The sequence below is a fragment of the Manis pentadactyla genome, chromosome 11 (genome assembly GCF_030020395.1).
Source record: "Manis pentadactyla isolate mManPen7 chromosome 11, mManPen7.hap1, whole genome shotgun sequence".
Taxonomy (NCBI): Eukaryota; Metazoa; Chordata; class Mammalia; order Pholidota; family Manidae; genus Manis; species Manis pentadactyla.
The window spans coordinates 86,238,856-86,255,941 of record NC_080029.1 but is presented as its reverse complement, the minus strand read 5'-3'; the positions used below and the strand labels follow the sequence as shown (position 1 = coordinate 86,255,941).

Sequence of the window (17,086 nt, the reverse complement as noted above, 5' to 3'; positions counted from 1 at the left end):
TGTATGTTTTTCAAAAGCCATAATGCTCCCCTAAAACAAGTCTTTTAATCTCAGGTGTAAGATGGCAAATATTCCTCATATATTATCACCATGAATTTTTCTTAACAGGTTTTCAAGTTCTGTATTCACACCAAAATTTTACCTAGATTTAGTAACTAGACAAAAAGACTGGCTTCATTTGTATGAACAGTTTTTTCAAATATGTATGTACTTGGATGCCCTTAAATTCCCCAAGTAGAAAGAAATGCTTTCCACAAAGCTGCTTATTCCTAGTAACCCACATCAGAGCTGACACATGAAAAATGGTGAAATTACCGAAGGTAGTCCAGCCTGAATAAGGACTACCTTATTAGTTCAGGTACTTGCATCTCCCTAATTTTCATATTAATCATGTGTCCATCTTTCTCTGAAATAAGGCCATCATGCTTCATGTCAGAATTTAGCATGTAAGTAAAATTCATAGTGCTTCAAATCTCACTTGAAAATATTTGTGTGGAGAGAAGAGAATGACTGATCTTACTATGACTAACAAAGTAAGATTTCCTAAAAGGTTAATTTTTGGCTTTGAAATAGGGAAATTGGTATTAAGATATTCATAAAAATCAATGATAGTCTCTACTCCCAAATTAACAATACAGTGTTCTTGTTTAAGAGAGCTGCTGCACTCTGAAATGTACCAGTGCTATATATTTCTCATCAATTTTTACAGTTTCCACTGATTAAATATACACTGACTCATAAAGCATTACCATCACATCAATTGTCACCAGACGCAAGCATATGTCATTTAAGTACTAACTCTCATATAAAAATGGCAGCTTGGTTGTTTAGAAGCCATAACCTAGTACTAGTCAATCCCAAATTTCCCTAATGCATTAGCAATCTCTCAGAAAGTGCTATTACCTCTGTACCAGTCTGCAGCCAAAGGAGAGGAAAAATCTTCATTTCTTTTCTTTGGTTAAATATTATTATATATCTGTGGTAAATTACAGGTTATTGATTGATGGGAAATTGTGTTAGTAGGTTAAAACTTCCCATATTACTAGGAGATGGAAGTTGAAGTCAGCTAAATAAGCTAAGCTCAACAGAAATATCCTTTAAAAATTCAAATGAATATAAATCATCACTATATAAAACTTGTCATCAATATCAGCATCTTTATAAAAATGAGTACCAGATTTGCATCACATTATTTCTAGATGCTGTATCTACAATGCTGTTAGCTCACTCTGCTTTTTCATAAAGGACAATCACTAAAATCCTAGTTATAGCTCAGAGACCTTATAGCTGCCAATAGAGTTGACTCATAACAAACAAGCATGTAGACATTTAAAAACCATCTTGCTCTGGAGATAGAAAACAAAAAGAATAAAATATATGTTTTGCTAGGAGAGAAATGCATTCACTGTGTTAACTATCCTATCAGACTGTGTTGACATTGCCCAGACCATTAAAACCTTCTAGTAACTGATAGGTAATTGCTCATTTGCTGACGGTAGTGGTGTAGAGCAGACAGAAGCTGTGAGAGAAGCAGTCCTTCCTTGCTAACATAACATGTAGAACTTGCTTCTATTGCAACATTTAATGCTCACAGTACTGAGTCACCTTTAATGCAAACACACAGTTTCTGCCTTGCTTCTATGTTTTCCATTATAATGCAACACAAGAACAGTGTACATTTCATTCCAACTCTATGAGGTTTGCATAAGCACTCCACGTCAGACTAAATATTGTATTGCTCTTATTACAGTGGATAAATATTTTAAAGTTTAGGAATTAAATATTTTATTTTTTCAGTGTGCTCTCTGCAACCATTATGAACTTTTTACAGCTTCCCAATTCATGATAACTCTTTGGGGTTTCCTTTTTTTAAACTGTAAGACTACTACTTGTTTCTCCAAACAGAAGCACATCAGAGTTAACAAATAAGTTCAATAAATCACTTTATATTTGGTGTTAATAAGAACAGTATATTTCTTCATATAAAGAAAAAGACTTTTCTACAAGGAATGTATCTTTTATTATAATAAATGTTTGCTAACAAAAAAAAATTGAGTCAAGTCAATGTTACATCTTTAAGTATACAATTTCTCTATTTTTTGCAATGGTTAGCACAGATTTTCTTGGCATACATCTCTTCACTTGACACATATTTCTCATGCTAAATTAAGACAACACATCCAAAGAAGAGCATGTCCTGAGCTGTCTAGTTGAAATAAGAAACTAAGAAGTTGTTTATACATTTGCCTTAAAAGAAGCAGACTAATTATATTAACTGATTTATTAATATATGAAGTTCTTTGTCCAATTATTAAAAGTACAAAGAGACCAGGGAGCAATTTAAATGTCTAATGTACCCCCAGTCTTTTTTTAAGATTAATTATAATTACAAGCAAAGCTACACTAGATAGGCCCCTTAGGTTTTATGAGGTCTAAATAAAATAATAACAGTAACATTACCTCGTTGGCCAGCTCCAGGAGCACTGGGGCAGCTCCATTTTTCCTGACTTTGTTCAGGTACCTAGACAAGATAGAGCCAAGTGGTAATACAGTGACAAGAAAAGGCCAGCATAGACTTGCCAGCATCCCCTGTGTGTACATGTTTCTCCTGGGCAAATGCCATGCTCAACTCTAGTTATAGTATGCTATTGTCCTAGGAATGCATTGAAGGGAAAAAGGACAACACAAACAGCTTACCTCAAACCACAGACAACTAACTAACCTCAGCTGGGCACAGAGGGTATGAGCACACTGTCTCCCTTGTTTTCACCAGCTGCAGAGATTGAACACAGAGGTGATTTCAAGAACTATCCCTATCACCCTGGCTTTACCTTTAACCACAACCATCTCATGGAAAGAAATAAGATTACTCTTATGGTTTGAAAAACGTAGCCATGCACCCATACCACATTTTTATTTACTTCTGTTTCACAGGATTGACTGACACGTTATTAAGAAAAAAACTGAAACAGACTTATCATCAGTGGGTCAGGATACCTTTAATAGGCAATACAAGCCATTCTCTTATCTTCCCTGGATTTCTGTCATATCTCCAGCTCTCCTCATCCCCTAATGCTACTAAAAAGAAACAGAGAAAAGGCAAAACTCTCCAAATCCATCCCAAACATGGTAGTCAGAGTGATTTTTTTTAAAAACAAAAATTTGAATGTACCATTCTCCTTAAAACACTTCAAAGGCCCCACATTAAATCTCAAGGTTAAATGATAACCCCTTAACAGATCTTAGAAGTTTTTTTATCATCTGGTTCCAACTTACTCTACTCAACCAGCCTCATATCTATTCACTGTTCCCCACTCTAACCTTAACCTAGAGAACTCATGATTCAGCTTATATGTCTGCTTCTTCAATTCACCACAAGCCTGGAGTAAGTTAAGTGTCACTCATGTGCAACCAAGGAGCACCAAGTGTACATCTCTTCATCATTTAACAGAGCATATGGCATCTGTCTAGTCACTTGTCCACCGCAGACCTGTCCCTCACTGTAAGACTGAAAGCCTGATGAGGGGAGAAGAACTGTATGTTATTCAATTTATTACTATGCGTAGAACAGTTTTTGCCTTAGTAATAGGTGATTATATTAAATATATGCTTTTCTTTAATAAATGACTAATTTAAAAAAATTTTTAAGCCATGTTGGATAGGAAAATGAAATTAGATATGGACACTTTCTCTACAGTATACTGTTTGAGTGAATAAATTAATGATATTGGTTTGATAATAAAAACTGAAGTCAACAAATGAGGTCTTCCATATAACTGTGAGCAGCAGATACTGAATTACATTATCTCACAAATCTGCTTATAAAGATGTGTGATTTCCCTATAAACAAAGTAGAATAAAAGCAAATTATTTAAGATGGGGACAGTCTCAGGATCATTAAAATTCAAATAATTCTAACAAGTTCATTTTCCATATATTGGGGCCTTCCTTGAAAAAACTGTTTAGGAATTCTAACTGGGAAATAACTCTTTCAGAAGTAAGAAAAAAAACAAAGGGGAAAAAAAAGTGTAGTTTACAGAAAGATCCCTGGGAAATAGGCCAGTTAAGAACTGCAGGTCAATGCACAACACTTCCATTGCACTGACAGGTCTGCTCAAGGAACAGCCAATCAGTTCAGTTCAGTCAGACCAAGTAATCATGTGTTCAAAACCTCCAAAAGTGCACGTTAAAGGTTCAGATTCTGGGTCACAGTACTGATATTAGGATATCTTTATTTGTGGGATAAGTGAATGTTGAGTACCTTTTGACTCAACATTCACTTATCCTGCAAATATTCTTGAGAGCGTATGTTTTGAAAAAAAGTATCCATGCACCCATACCACTTTTTTATTTACTTGTTTCATAGGATTGACTGATACCTTATTAAGCTGTGAACATGGACTAGTGTTGGACCTTATTCCACATTCTGAAGCAGCAGCAGGGGACAAACTTCTATGGGTCCTGCCATCACAAAGATTTTATTACACTGGGGAAACAAACAAGGAAAGGACAGAAAAATAAATCTGTGATATGATGATATACACTACCATACAATGTAAGCTGGCTGGGCTGGTCCGAAGCCTGTCTCTGAGGAAGTGTCTCGTGAGTCAAGACCTGCGAGAGGGAAGGTGGCAAGCCAGAGGGGAACGTCCCCAGTGAGAGAACAGTAAGTGCAAATGTCAGGAACATGCTTGGGGTGTCTGAGGACCGGAGCAGAGCTTATGAGGGCTGATTAGAAATAGTGATAGTAGCTAGACCACAGACCGCTGCCTATGCCAGAGAACTGTTGTTTTGAGTCAGAATGACTTGGCTTCATGTAATCATTGCAATCATCAATCATTATCCAGTCCAACACTTCCATTAAGTTAAGAGAAACAGGAGATGGGCAAACAATAATAACCCACTATCCATACAGTCTATATAATATTTAAAGCATGTTTCTAATTAATATAGTATAAATTCCTAATTATGAATGTGATAAAGCTCCCCCATTGGTCACATAAAGAAACCAAACCTAGGGTACTGCTGAAACCTGCCTGGGCTCTCTCTCAGCTGGTAAGCAGTAACGCTCTGAAATGGAACCCTATCTCCCAAGATCTACTGAGATAGGTTCTTATGTGAACAGGGTAGACCTGCTTCTGAATGCCTTTATTTCTCAATTTCGTTTCCCAACCATATCTTATAACACTTTAGAAGTGTTAGGAAAAAGAAATTAAGTCAAAATTAACTTGAGGTTGTATTTGTCCTTTTTGGGAACTTTGTCTCCCATATCAAGCGACTTCAGGCTTATTCAAAATTTTAGATAAGCAATTAAAGGGCCATGATAATTACAGAAAATATTAAGGACATAATTAGAAATTCCTAATGCTATCCTTCTCTGCATCCTCCAAGCATTTTGTGCAAACTTAATAGCCTAGACTTTTCACAGTTATAATGATATGTTTCTGTCTCCAACTAGATTGGAAGCTCACTGGGGTAGGGCTATACAAATGAATGTTGAACCTTCATCCAACAGAACCTGAGCAAAGATCTGAATTATAATTGAGATATAAAAGATGTGATTTTGAACACTACATTAAGGTGACTTGGGTTATACTTCTAACACCTATTTGCAGATTAAAACTGTTTTGCATAGAAGCTGTATGTCATCCTCTACTTTGCCACAAGAGAACTAACAAGTGGGTGAAATCAAACTTGAAACTTCACAGAAGGTCCATTTTATGTTTTTTTGAATGTGAAAGATCCATTAGCATCTAAAATTAAAATAATGTGTATTGATTTTAAATATAAGGCAAATTTATTTGATCTTTAATGCCATCGTAATAACTATAATGGCAAAACTTCAAACACCTACCAAAATTCTATGCTAATTTACATCTGTATGCCATCTTTGTTGACTCTACCTCTACAATCTCTGGAGCCCGTCTTAATTTATGCAGCTATTTTCCCACTAAACAGAGCAGTTGAGGGTGTGTACTTGGTTCCTAGCAAAATGGGTGGGACATAATGAGTGCAAAGTAAATTGTGCTAATTAAACAAGACAGTGGTTCAAATTTTCAGAAACTGTTTTTATCATGTAATGTCAATAATATTAATATATTTGAACTAAACATTTTTCCATGTGAAATTCTGAATTTAATTCAATTGATCTGATTCTCTAAAGCTAATAAAGCTGACCCATAGACAGTGTGTATTGGGAGAAAGTTAGAAATGGGAGATGATATTTCTAAACTTTGCTATTGATGGGGACTTGCAAATCTGACCAGCTTGCGAATGTTTGTGTGTGTGTGTGCATACATGGCCATGTGCACCAATTTACATGAATCTAAATACATTTAATCAACTATGCTTCCTATTTGTAAATTAAATGCCACTAGCATGGGGGACAAATAGAAATTGTTTTCAAAATGAATACTCAAACTATGTCTGTACATACACAACATGAAGAAATGAAAAAATTTCCTCAATAATTCAAAAGCTTGAAAAACATTTTCTACTGATAATTGAATACACTGAAGTTTCAGTTAACCAAGATGGAATTCAATTGTGGATTATATGGTTTTAAATAAAGACTTTGAATTCTGAACTGAAATCATCTCAGTGCTACTAGGAATGTAGAGACACAGGAATTCTCTGATATTGCTAGTAGGAAACCATTAAAACATTTCCAGATAGTAATTGGGCAACATACAATAAAATATTTAAATGCTTATTGTTTGCATCAGTAATTACCTATTTAGGAATATTAAGAAACCAATCCAAAATGCAAAGACTTCTTGACCAAAATGTTCATCACAGTATTATTTATAATATTAGAACACTGGAAACAAAAATGTTCAACAGAGGAATAATTTAGTAAATTAAGATACTTTCATGTGATGAAGTAATGCAATCAATAAAATGCTTATAAAAAGCTTTCTACAAAATAATATTATGTCATATACATTTTCCCAAGTATAAAATTCAGGATGCAGAATTGCATATATAGTATGACTTCATCTATATAAAAATAGATTGACAAAAGACTAGAATGAAAAAATACCACAGTAGTCATTTCTGGGCACCACAATTATGGGCAATCATTCATTCCTTTTTTATACCATCACAAATGTGCTTTATTTTCACAATTGATAAGTATTACTTTTATAACAGAAAAAAATTAAAGGGATTGTTAACATTGTCAAACTGCTTACATATTTTTTGATATATTATAATTTGTCTTTATTCCAATCAGCTGGAAAACAAAAATCTTTTAAGACCAATTTACCTTAGAAAACACAGGGACATTCAACATGCACATTCAGAACAAGAGGCCTGTGAGGTCAGCCCAGCTGGGAGGTAACAACGGGGCCCATCCCCAGGCCCGGAGTGCAAGGCACCAAGTCAGCAAGCAAGGAGGCAAAGTAAGAAACTCGTCAGGTTGCTTCCTTGTTAGTCTGCCCATTACAGCCTGACTTCACATTTTTGTTCCGAATGTCATGACTCCTTGAAGTAATTGAGTTTCTCACATTTAAATAAATGTGAAGAAATAGAAATATACTGCGGTATTCTCATTATTATCCACTCAACTGTTTATCATTGAGTAATCATACTTAAAGAAAAGAGTTTTATTTCTGGCCTGAACTACCCAGATAATCCAATACAGCATGTTCATACTTCAATAACTAAATATAGTTTTTAATGAAACTAGGATTTTGAAAAGCAGCACAAAAAGATCTTAGAAATCATCTAATTAAAATGGGCTTTTTACAATGAGGAAAATGATTATCAGAGGGCAGCTCTATGGCCTACTTGTGGATATCCAAATTTCTAGGAAATGCTCTATTTTCCTTTGCTATTATGTTAACAAAACTTTAAAATCTGGATATAGAACAATACTTTTATATGATGGCCTAAAACTATATTTCTACAAACAAGAGTGCATTTTGACATGTAAATAGCTTTTCAGTCTTTCTTTGAAGGGTCTGTGTACCAAAGCAGTTGTTGGCTTCACAGCACTTTATGGGTCATTCTTAATTTTCTATGTATGATTTAGGTTATAACTCAAATTTAAATGATGATTTCACTGAGGAGATTATGACTTTTGAATGAATAAATTCAAACTTTACAGAGACTTTTTTAGAGAGGAATCCTCCTAGACATAAATGTCTGTGTTTGTATGTGGCATGTGTGAGTATCTTTCTTAAAGACACTATTACTGAAAACTGAACATATCTTTTATTATATATTTATATAAGTGACTAGTTTCTTAAAAAGTCTCAGCTCAATATCTTTTTTCAATAAACACCTCTTGATTGTTAAAAAAAATGACTTTACAGAAACATGATACCAGTATTTTATCTATATATTCACTTTATTCATAAAATTTTTGTGCATAAAAGTCATTCATCTAAAATCAGTGGTGTCACTCTCACCATAGAAAGATTGATCTGTCAATCGTAAGAATAGTAATTTAAGAACATCTTTCAAGCATTTTGCTCTCCAATATGCCCTTGAAATATTTAAGAAAACAGTCAACACTTTATAATGCAAACCATTACCATTCACTATTATAAATCATTCAGGCTTAATATAAAAACAAGAAAATTTTTGGAACTTTTTAAAAAGAGCTGTCCTAAAGATTCCTATTTGTTTTAGAACAGAGGTTAAAAACTTTTTATGATACATTAGGCTGAAATCAAAATATTCCTGGACACAATACTGTCAATTTATACCCAGATTTGCTTTTTAAAATATTTAACCCCATTTAAAATATGACAGTTGTACATTTATTATATTTCTCCATATATCCTTATTTGATATGTCTTTTTTATTTCTAAAATAGCTAGTCCAATACTTATGATGCAAAATACACCTACTCCAAAATTTAACCTTATTTTCTAATATATTTTCCAACTTGTTTATCTAAATAAAATACAAATGAAAATTGGTTTGAGAACTTTCACACATACATGTAAGATACATGTTTATATGTACATATTCACCTACACAAAACAGGCATTTACAATAAGTTAGCCAACTGAGATTTCTAGTATTGTAATGATTTCTTATATAATATGTATGTATGCATTTCAATCAAGACAGTCTCATCATGTTCTTTAAACAAAGCATTTGAGAAATCATTCAAAAACATACTTTAAGTCTTAAATAACAGACTTAAAACAAAAATGCCTTGGAATGTTATACAGAAAATTAATTTAGTAATCTAATCTATTCATAATTATTATTACAATTAATAGGTATGATGATACCCTCTAGTGGGACAGGCAGGTCATACCTCTGGTAGTAACTTTCAATTGCTTCCGAAGTATGATGTTTGGCATGTGTTCTTTTAATGTGTTTCTGAAATAAAACAAAAAAGATCTTTGTGGTGTGTCACAGATCAGGTTTAAGAACAAGAATGACATATTTCTTGATCCCAACATCTAGCACATAGGGCAAACTGAGTAATAGCCTGGGGATTTTGATCGTGGTAGGTCTTTTTCCCTTCTACTCTATGAACCTATGCATTTTAATATCTACTGTTTGGCTGGGATGTTGTCAGACTGTACCACAAGGTACAGTATATATGTAAAAGCCAACAGGGTCATAGTAATTGAATCTAAATAAGTTTGCTTAGGGTTGCAGAGGGCAAAGAAAAATTTGTTTCCTCTTTGAACCTTTATATTAATTTTCCCTCAATTCAATTCCTTCGAAGTCCTCTGCACTCTAGTTTTACAATCCAATTGCCATTTTTAACCAGGAAGAACATTGCTTAAAAACAACTTATTTGAAAACTACAAAAAGTAATTCCATAGAGACTTGCCACTTGACTGACACCTGTCATCTCATGATAAATGACTCCATTTTCTGCCTCTCTTGCCTTCTGCCACTCCAGCAATGGTCATTTATCATCATCTCTGTCAGCAATGGAAAGCGGCACTGACAGTGCAAGTCAGCAAACATTTAGCACATGGAACCACGCAACACAGGGAAATTATTATTGTCAGAATAATAATGGTTTAGCATAATTTATTACAGGTCCACCAAATAAGCAAAGGCTAGATGTTATTAGACAGATGGATGGGTAGGCTTGGCAGGCCTCCACTGAGACGCAGGCGGTGCTTGATGTGGAAAGGAGAACATCCTCCAACCCAATCAGAGAGCTGGCAGTTCAATTACAAAGAAATAAAGGGACATTCATCATTCAATTAGGCACCTGTCAACCCTCACAAAGGAGAAAACTTCTAACCTGGTACTCCTGGGAGAAGATGCTCAGCAGAGTGGCCTGCGATTGACTGGAACAAATAAAAGAAGGACAAAGTTAATTACTGGAGTGTACGGCAAAGAAACAAAAGAGAAAAGAGCTTCAAAGGTAGGCCTGCTGCCCTGTAATCTAACAGAACATGAAAACAAGTGTGGAAAAGTTGTTCCAGATGAACACCTCAGACAAAGGCTTCCTGCTGCTAGGTCAAGGAGAGAGAAAAAGGGAAAGGGAAAAATATGAATGTCTCAAAGCAAACTATCGCAGGATTTGGATTTTTTTTAACTTTAGAGTGATTGTAAATCATTTCTGTAGCATACAGTTATGTTAAAAGAGACCAAAAAGGAGGCAAGGTTTATTTCCATTAATAGGTGATAGAGTTAAATTCCCCAAACAATGGAAAACCTGCATTCATTTATTGGCGACATTCTGATATTTATTTTGTTAGCAGACAGGTATCCTCTTCTGTAGCTATCTCAGATTCAGGGAAAAAACTTTGGTCTTCACTAGAAATAGCACAGAGACCACTGTAACACTCCTACTGATACTGGCATGCTTTGAAAATAGACGCCTTCACAGCAGGACGCTGAGGTCCTTGGAGTACGTCATTCCCAAAGACTGCCATAAGCCTTTCTCGTCTAAGACGCTACACAATGTCAAACACCTGGCAGTGAAGCAACCTGGGAAACATTCTTCCCAAGTGGGAATTTTCCTCTCACAACTGTTAACATTTAAAAATGAAACAGAATTTTTTCTCTCTAAAAAGCAATCAATATCCTACTGATACTCTTTTTCACTGCCCTCTGTACGTATATGTACCTTATTATATCTTGAAAACAATTAATTAGTTTTGATACATTTTCCTAATAAATGCTATCTGAATGAATTACTGTGTTAACAATTCAACTTTCACAGTACACCAAAGCACTGTGAATAATTAAAATTTTTCTCTTCATGAACGAAACCTCTTAAACTCAACACAGGTAATTTGGAGACTGTAAAATAAACACACAATGAAAATGGGCTCCTCCATCAGCTCTGTCCACGGTTGTAGCTGAACTGGATTCCAAGCAGTTTAAGGACAGTTCCCCAGCTAAAGATATTATGGCATCCTCAGTTCTTACAGTACTCTCAACTCCTGACCAACTTCTCAACTGGAACTATTTATTCCTCCAACTGTCTCTTGGTCTTTCCATTCTGGGCATCTACAATTACACTTTTGTTTTATTCACAGCTTAGTTCCTCTTCATTAGTCTTTGGTCCCTGACTTACAAGCACATTTATTTCCATCATACTTTTTGGTGCATAGACACTGACATTTTGTCTACCATTAAATGATAACATAAATATATATTGCTGTACCATGAGGGGCTGTCTATTGCACATAAATATCTAACATACTGACTTCTTCATAGTTTAAAAATACTTAGGCTTAATTTTGCCATTTTTTTTTTTCAGAAAATGATTCTCAGAAACCGTACTAGGGTAATGTGATTTCCATGGGAAGTTCAGGCAAGGCAGACATAGTAGGAAGATTGTTATATATAAAATTGACTCTTTCAAAGGTGGTTTCCATTTTTAAAGAGAAACTGAAAAGACTGGGTTATAACCAATTTATAATTTTATTCAATCATTTCTCAGTACTTTTGAGTTACTAAAACAGTCTTTTAGTAATTACGAGTTTTTCTTGATAAATATTTATCATATTTTTTGACCTATTGTTTTGTAATCTTCTAACAGTGGAATGGTATTAGAAGCCAAATCTATAGTGGTATGCAGAAGATGACAACATTGTGACAGCAAGTAAAGAAAAGAGCACACCAGGGGACCCCTAGAATGTCCTCTGCCTAAGTCCTGTGAGAATGGCTGTATGGAGCAGCAGCAGCCATGTTGTGGCAATGGGAAAACAAACATGAGGACAAGACCAAAACAGTGGGGACAGCAGGCCACACCTTCAGGACGTTGTTGAGATGCCCAAGGGACCATGAATTGAAGTGACGACCTTCCAAACTTCTCAGTAATAATACATGTCTCTGTTTTTTAACCCACAAAGACAAATAAATAAAATTGCCCAGACTTCTATGTGCCCTGCAAATAGACGTGATTGAGGGAGGAATCTGAGAAAGGGTGCTCCATCATGATGGCACACGTACCGATACAATACTTGAAAGCAGTTGTCCCTTTTTATACTTTCTAATTCTCTTTTTAGCTGGCAACTGGATGTATTTGGCTTCCGTAAAATTGTTCCTGCCTGCCACTGTATCACTAAATTGATGTGCCTAGAGATCATAAATTGGTGTATGATTTTTCCATACAAATTGTAAACACTGTTAGGGTACTACTTAGCCTCATTTTATACTGTGCTCAGGATTCTTCAAATGCCAGACAACAAACCAGTTTTCCATACAGTATTTAACTCAGTTTGTCCCCAGTCCCATCCAGCAAAGATAATCAGTAACCTGAAGGACATTAGAGAAATGGAACATCAGAGAGTTGGATGGTCCATGTAGACTAAGAGTAGGGTGCAGGACAGACTTGTTTTGCAATGCGACTTTCACACAAGTAGGAAGTCCTCATGTTCCTAGGTGGAGACTTAAAACAAGGAGGCTATTAAGGAAGAAGATCCCACTCATTCTATGTTCTTCCTCTTCTCAAGTACCCAACTCTGAAAAATACCACAAAGAAGTAAATACCATTATTTACTTTTTAAGCTCCTTCTGCTATAAAATCTAGGCAGCTTAAATGTCTATACTCTATTGGTCTCAAACTTCTCTGAATAAACTGAATATTATTTCAGGGACTCAGGAAGCAGAACCAAGGGAGATACAGCAGAAAAATCCTACAAAGCATTAGGCTTGGACCTCACAATTATAAGGTACAACCTCTCTAAATCTGTGAAAGAATACAACAGCGCCCTGGCTCTATGTGGTTGGTGATTCAGAGCACTGGTCATGGAAGGTTTCTACAAAAGCGATGCATCTGTGCTTTCTCTCCCCCACTTCCCCCCCATAGCACTACACACAGATTTGAAATTTAGAGTCCTTTCCCCCCTCTATAATTCCAAAATGGAATTCAGTAAAACAGCAAGTCTTGGTATAACAATACAACTTACCTTACTTTTTTTTCAGGAACATAAATGCAGAGAAGAAAGTGCAGAGAATTACTGATATTCTGGGAAATACTGGGGGCAGGGGGAGTGATGATATTTAAACAAAATCCAAGAAATAGAGAACAATTTATTAATCATACTTCCCCCACACCATTTCCCAATTTCCAGCTTCATATCAAGGATGCATTTTATGCCTACTCACAGTGAATATTCCCATAAATGACTATATAGATGGCAGCATTAAACTTAGTAGTAATCAACTGTGAAAAACATTCTAGAAAGTTATAGTTCTGATATATATATATATGAAAAAAGTGGTTACTATCCCAGGTTCTTAACTACTTTTGCTGGTAAACTGCTGTCACACACAAAGTAGCTGTACAACAAAAGCTGAAATTTACATTAACACTTACTTTGTGCTGAACACTTTATTTTACCCTCACAACAACCTCTGAGGTAGGAACTATTATTTTCCTTATTTTACAGATGTAAGGAAGAGAAATGAAGGAAGAGAACTAGAATATTCAGTTAAAGAGCTAAGTAAGTGATAGAGTTGGGAGTCCAAGTCCAGATTTCACTTCCAAAACCCAAACTCTTATTCCCCAGTGCTCATTTGCCCTTCTAACAGTTCCCAGAAATAGGTTGTGTACATCATGTGTCCTCATACCCCTGCTTGAGCATTTATATGATCTTATATTACACACCAAACAATCTTGAAAGGCAGGCATTGTTGTTTTTTGATAGCAAATTGAAGCCATAGGATGTCAAGTGTCTTGACCAAATTTCATGGCCTTAGACAATATTCCCCTTTTAAAAAATCAAATCACAATTTTCCTTTAATTAGCTACATAAAAATGCTCTTCTTTTTTGTGTTGAAAGAGAAAGGAACTATTGATTTAAAAAACTGTTGGGTAATTTCCATTATTCTGCCTGCAGTTAAGGTATATTTTGCTAATAATCACACCATTGCCTGAAGTGTCTCCATATGATCGCAGATGTGTCCTGTTCAATATGATTTACTGCATATAAAGCAGTTTTAAATCCTTCCCTGAACAACAGAGGTAAAAGTAACTCGATCAATCTTTTCTATAGAGGACAATACCTCTACAGGTGTTAATTTTGTTAAATAATATTTAATAAAGTGTTTTCTAGTTATAAAACAGTACATATTCTGTGAAATATCCAGAGATGTCCATTGTCAGCATTCCAGCATATATCCTTTCTGTGGTTGTACTCTTTGGTATGTGTGTGTGTACATGTGTGTACACACATACCCATTTTAAAAATTGGGTGTTTTAAAATATTTTTATGCAACATGACTTCATTATTAATGTTTATTATTAACTTCATTATTAACTTACTAACAGTAAATTTTATTCATGCCATTATCTATTACTCATTTTAAATTATTTTGATTGTAGACACATTTAAAAAAATAGAGCAAATGTACAACTCAAAGAATTCATAAATAAAAACAAAATCATATAATCACTTAGGTCGACAAATAGAATACTGCTAATATTCCAAAAGGAATCCTACCCAATCATCACCCCTCTCACAAATGAACCCAATCTTTATGGTAACTGCTTTCTTACTTTTTAGTTTTACCACCCTAACATGTATCCCTAAATTCCATAGGTTAGCTTTGTCTGTGTGTAAACTTAACATTAATAAACCCACACAGTGTGCTCTTTTGTGTCTCATTTATTTCACTCAACAATATGTCTGTGAGTGTCACTCATGTTAATTTAAGTGCAGAGTGTGCATTTTCATTGTTGTATAGGATATTCTATTGTATAAGTATATGCCACATTTATCTATTCTAGATGGACATCTGAACTATTTCCAGTCTTTTCTAATGAGAGAAGTGCTGCTATGAACATTCTGGCATACATTTCTTGGTGTACAAGGCACACATTTCTGGTAAGTATAAATGTAAGAGTGTACTTCTGAAGCACCTGACATGCAAATTTCGATCTTCTGTAGCTACTGTCAAACAAGTTTTTGAAGTGTTTGTAATTAAAACTCCCACCAACACTAAAGGAGAGCCCTCATTGCTGCACAGCCCTGCCACACTTCCTCCTGGTCGATGGCTTGCCTTTTCTTTTTTTTTTTTTTTGTGGTACCTTTTGAAGTTTGAAGTTTTTAATTTTAATCAAGTCCAATTTATCGATTTTTAAATTTTATTACTGGCACTTTTTGTGAGTACTGAGTGTTTTTCTAAGAAATCTTTGCCTACCCAAAGTCAAGAAGATATTTTCAGATATTTTCTCTTAGAAGCTTAATAGTGTTCGCTTTTACACTTAAGCCTATGGTATATCTTGAATTAATTTTGTGCACTGAGATAGGAGTTGCAGTTTGTTTTTGTTATTTTCACACACAAATCTAATTGATCCCACATTGTCTGCCCATTGAATAGCCTCGTTGCCTTTGAAGAAACCAAATATCACAGGATTCATTTTGGAACTTTATAATCTGTTCCACTGATTTATATATTTATCTTTACACAGATAGCACACTGTTTTGATTACTGCAGCTAAATCATGCACATCTAATGTAAGTACTGATGTATTTAGGTTTAAATCTATCATCTTACTAAATGGTAATTGTCTTATTATAGATTCCTTTTCTCTCCTTTCTTGTCTTTTTTTCAATGACTTAATACTTATTCTTCATCATTTTCCCCTGGCAACTTGGAAGATGTATATTTTTATACTATTCTTTTAATGATTTTCCTATGTAACTACATGCCTCCTCAATTTATCAAAATTTATTATTATTTGATGATTAATTGCTACCTGGAAAATGTAAAAACTTTTTAACACTATCTACAGTTCTCCTGTCCTGAATATATTATTGACATTGTTTTAATTCTCTGTATATCTTAAAATTCACAAGACACTGGTACTGCTTTATATAGTCTCTGTTCATTCAAACATACCTACAAATATACATTTCATTGACCTTTATTCCTTCCTTCTCCAGTCTTCCACCTGGAATAACTTTCTTTTAATAATTCCATCAGAGCAGATGTGTTGATGGTGTCAATTCTGGGCTCTTTTCAATAATAATGTGTCTTATTTCTCTACCAGGTCTTAAGTTTTGTTTTGTTTTGTTTAATCTTTAGTTTAAGTCTAAACTCTGTGGTATTTAGTAAACTCCTGCTTAGAATTTGTTAGACTTCTTAAATATGTGGTTGGCTACCTTTCACTTGGGGAATACTCTCAAACATTATTTCTTCAAACATTGCTTTGGCACTTTTCCTCCTCTTCCTGAGACTCCAAATAAGTGTATGTTAGCCTCTGTACTGTATCTTCTCTCTCTTCATATGATCATCTTTTTGTTATTCTTCATTACCTTCTGAGTATTTTCTTCTCATCTATCTTTCAGGTCACTAATTCCCTCTTCAATAACATCTAACTTGCTTGCTGTTAAATCCATCCAATTTCAGTTACTGTATTTTTCATTTGTAGATTTTCTATTTGATTGTTTTTCAAATAGGTTCTCTGAAGAATGGTTCAGTATTCTTTTTTAACTCCTTGAATGAAGTACAATTATAAAAACTTGCTTGGTAGGTCCAATAAGTGGAGCCCCTCTTGGTCTATTCTACAATTTCTTCTGGCTCTCATTCATGGTGTCATGTCTCCATGACTACATATCTCTTATTATGTGAATTCTATTTGAAAAACTGCTTTATAAATAACTGGAAGACTAAAATGATATTATCTTACTTC

At 34.6% G+C, this 17,086-nt stretch overlaps 1 protein-coding gene across 6 annotated transcripts in view; it reads right to left on the bottom strand.

Moving 5' to 3' along the window:
* CDIN1 (CDAN1 interacting nuclease 1) overlaps positions 1-17,086 on the bottom strand; it is a 207,642-nt gene that overhangs the window by 143,488 nt on the left and 47,068 nt on the right. For 4 of the 6 annotated variants that reach the window (XM_036887549.2, XM_036887546.2, XM_036887547.2 and 1 more), the window contains 3 exons: positions 10,232-10,277; positions 9,278-9,342; positions 2,461-2,521 (listed from right to left, as the gene is read on the bottom strand). Coding sequence is in view for 5 of the 6 variants with exons in the window: in XM_036887546.2 (XP_036743441.1) it covers positions 2,461-2,521; positions 9,278-9,342; positions 10,232-10,277 (172 nt within the window). In the remaining variant the exon portion in view is untranslated. The remainder of the gene's footprint in view (positions 1-2,460; positions 2,522-9,277; positions 9,343-10,231; positions 10,278-17,086) is intronic. The other 2 variants (XM_057488657.1, XM_057488658.1) reach the window with 1 other exon arrangement.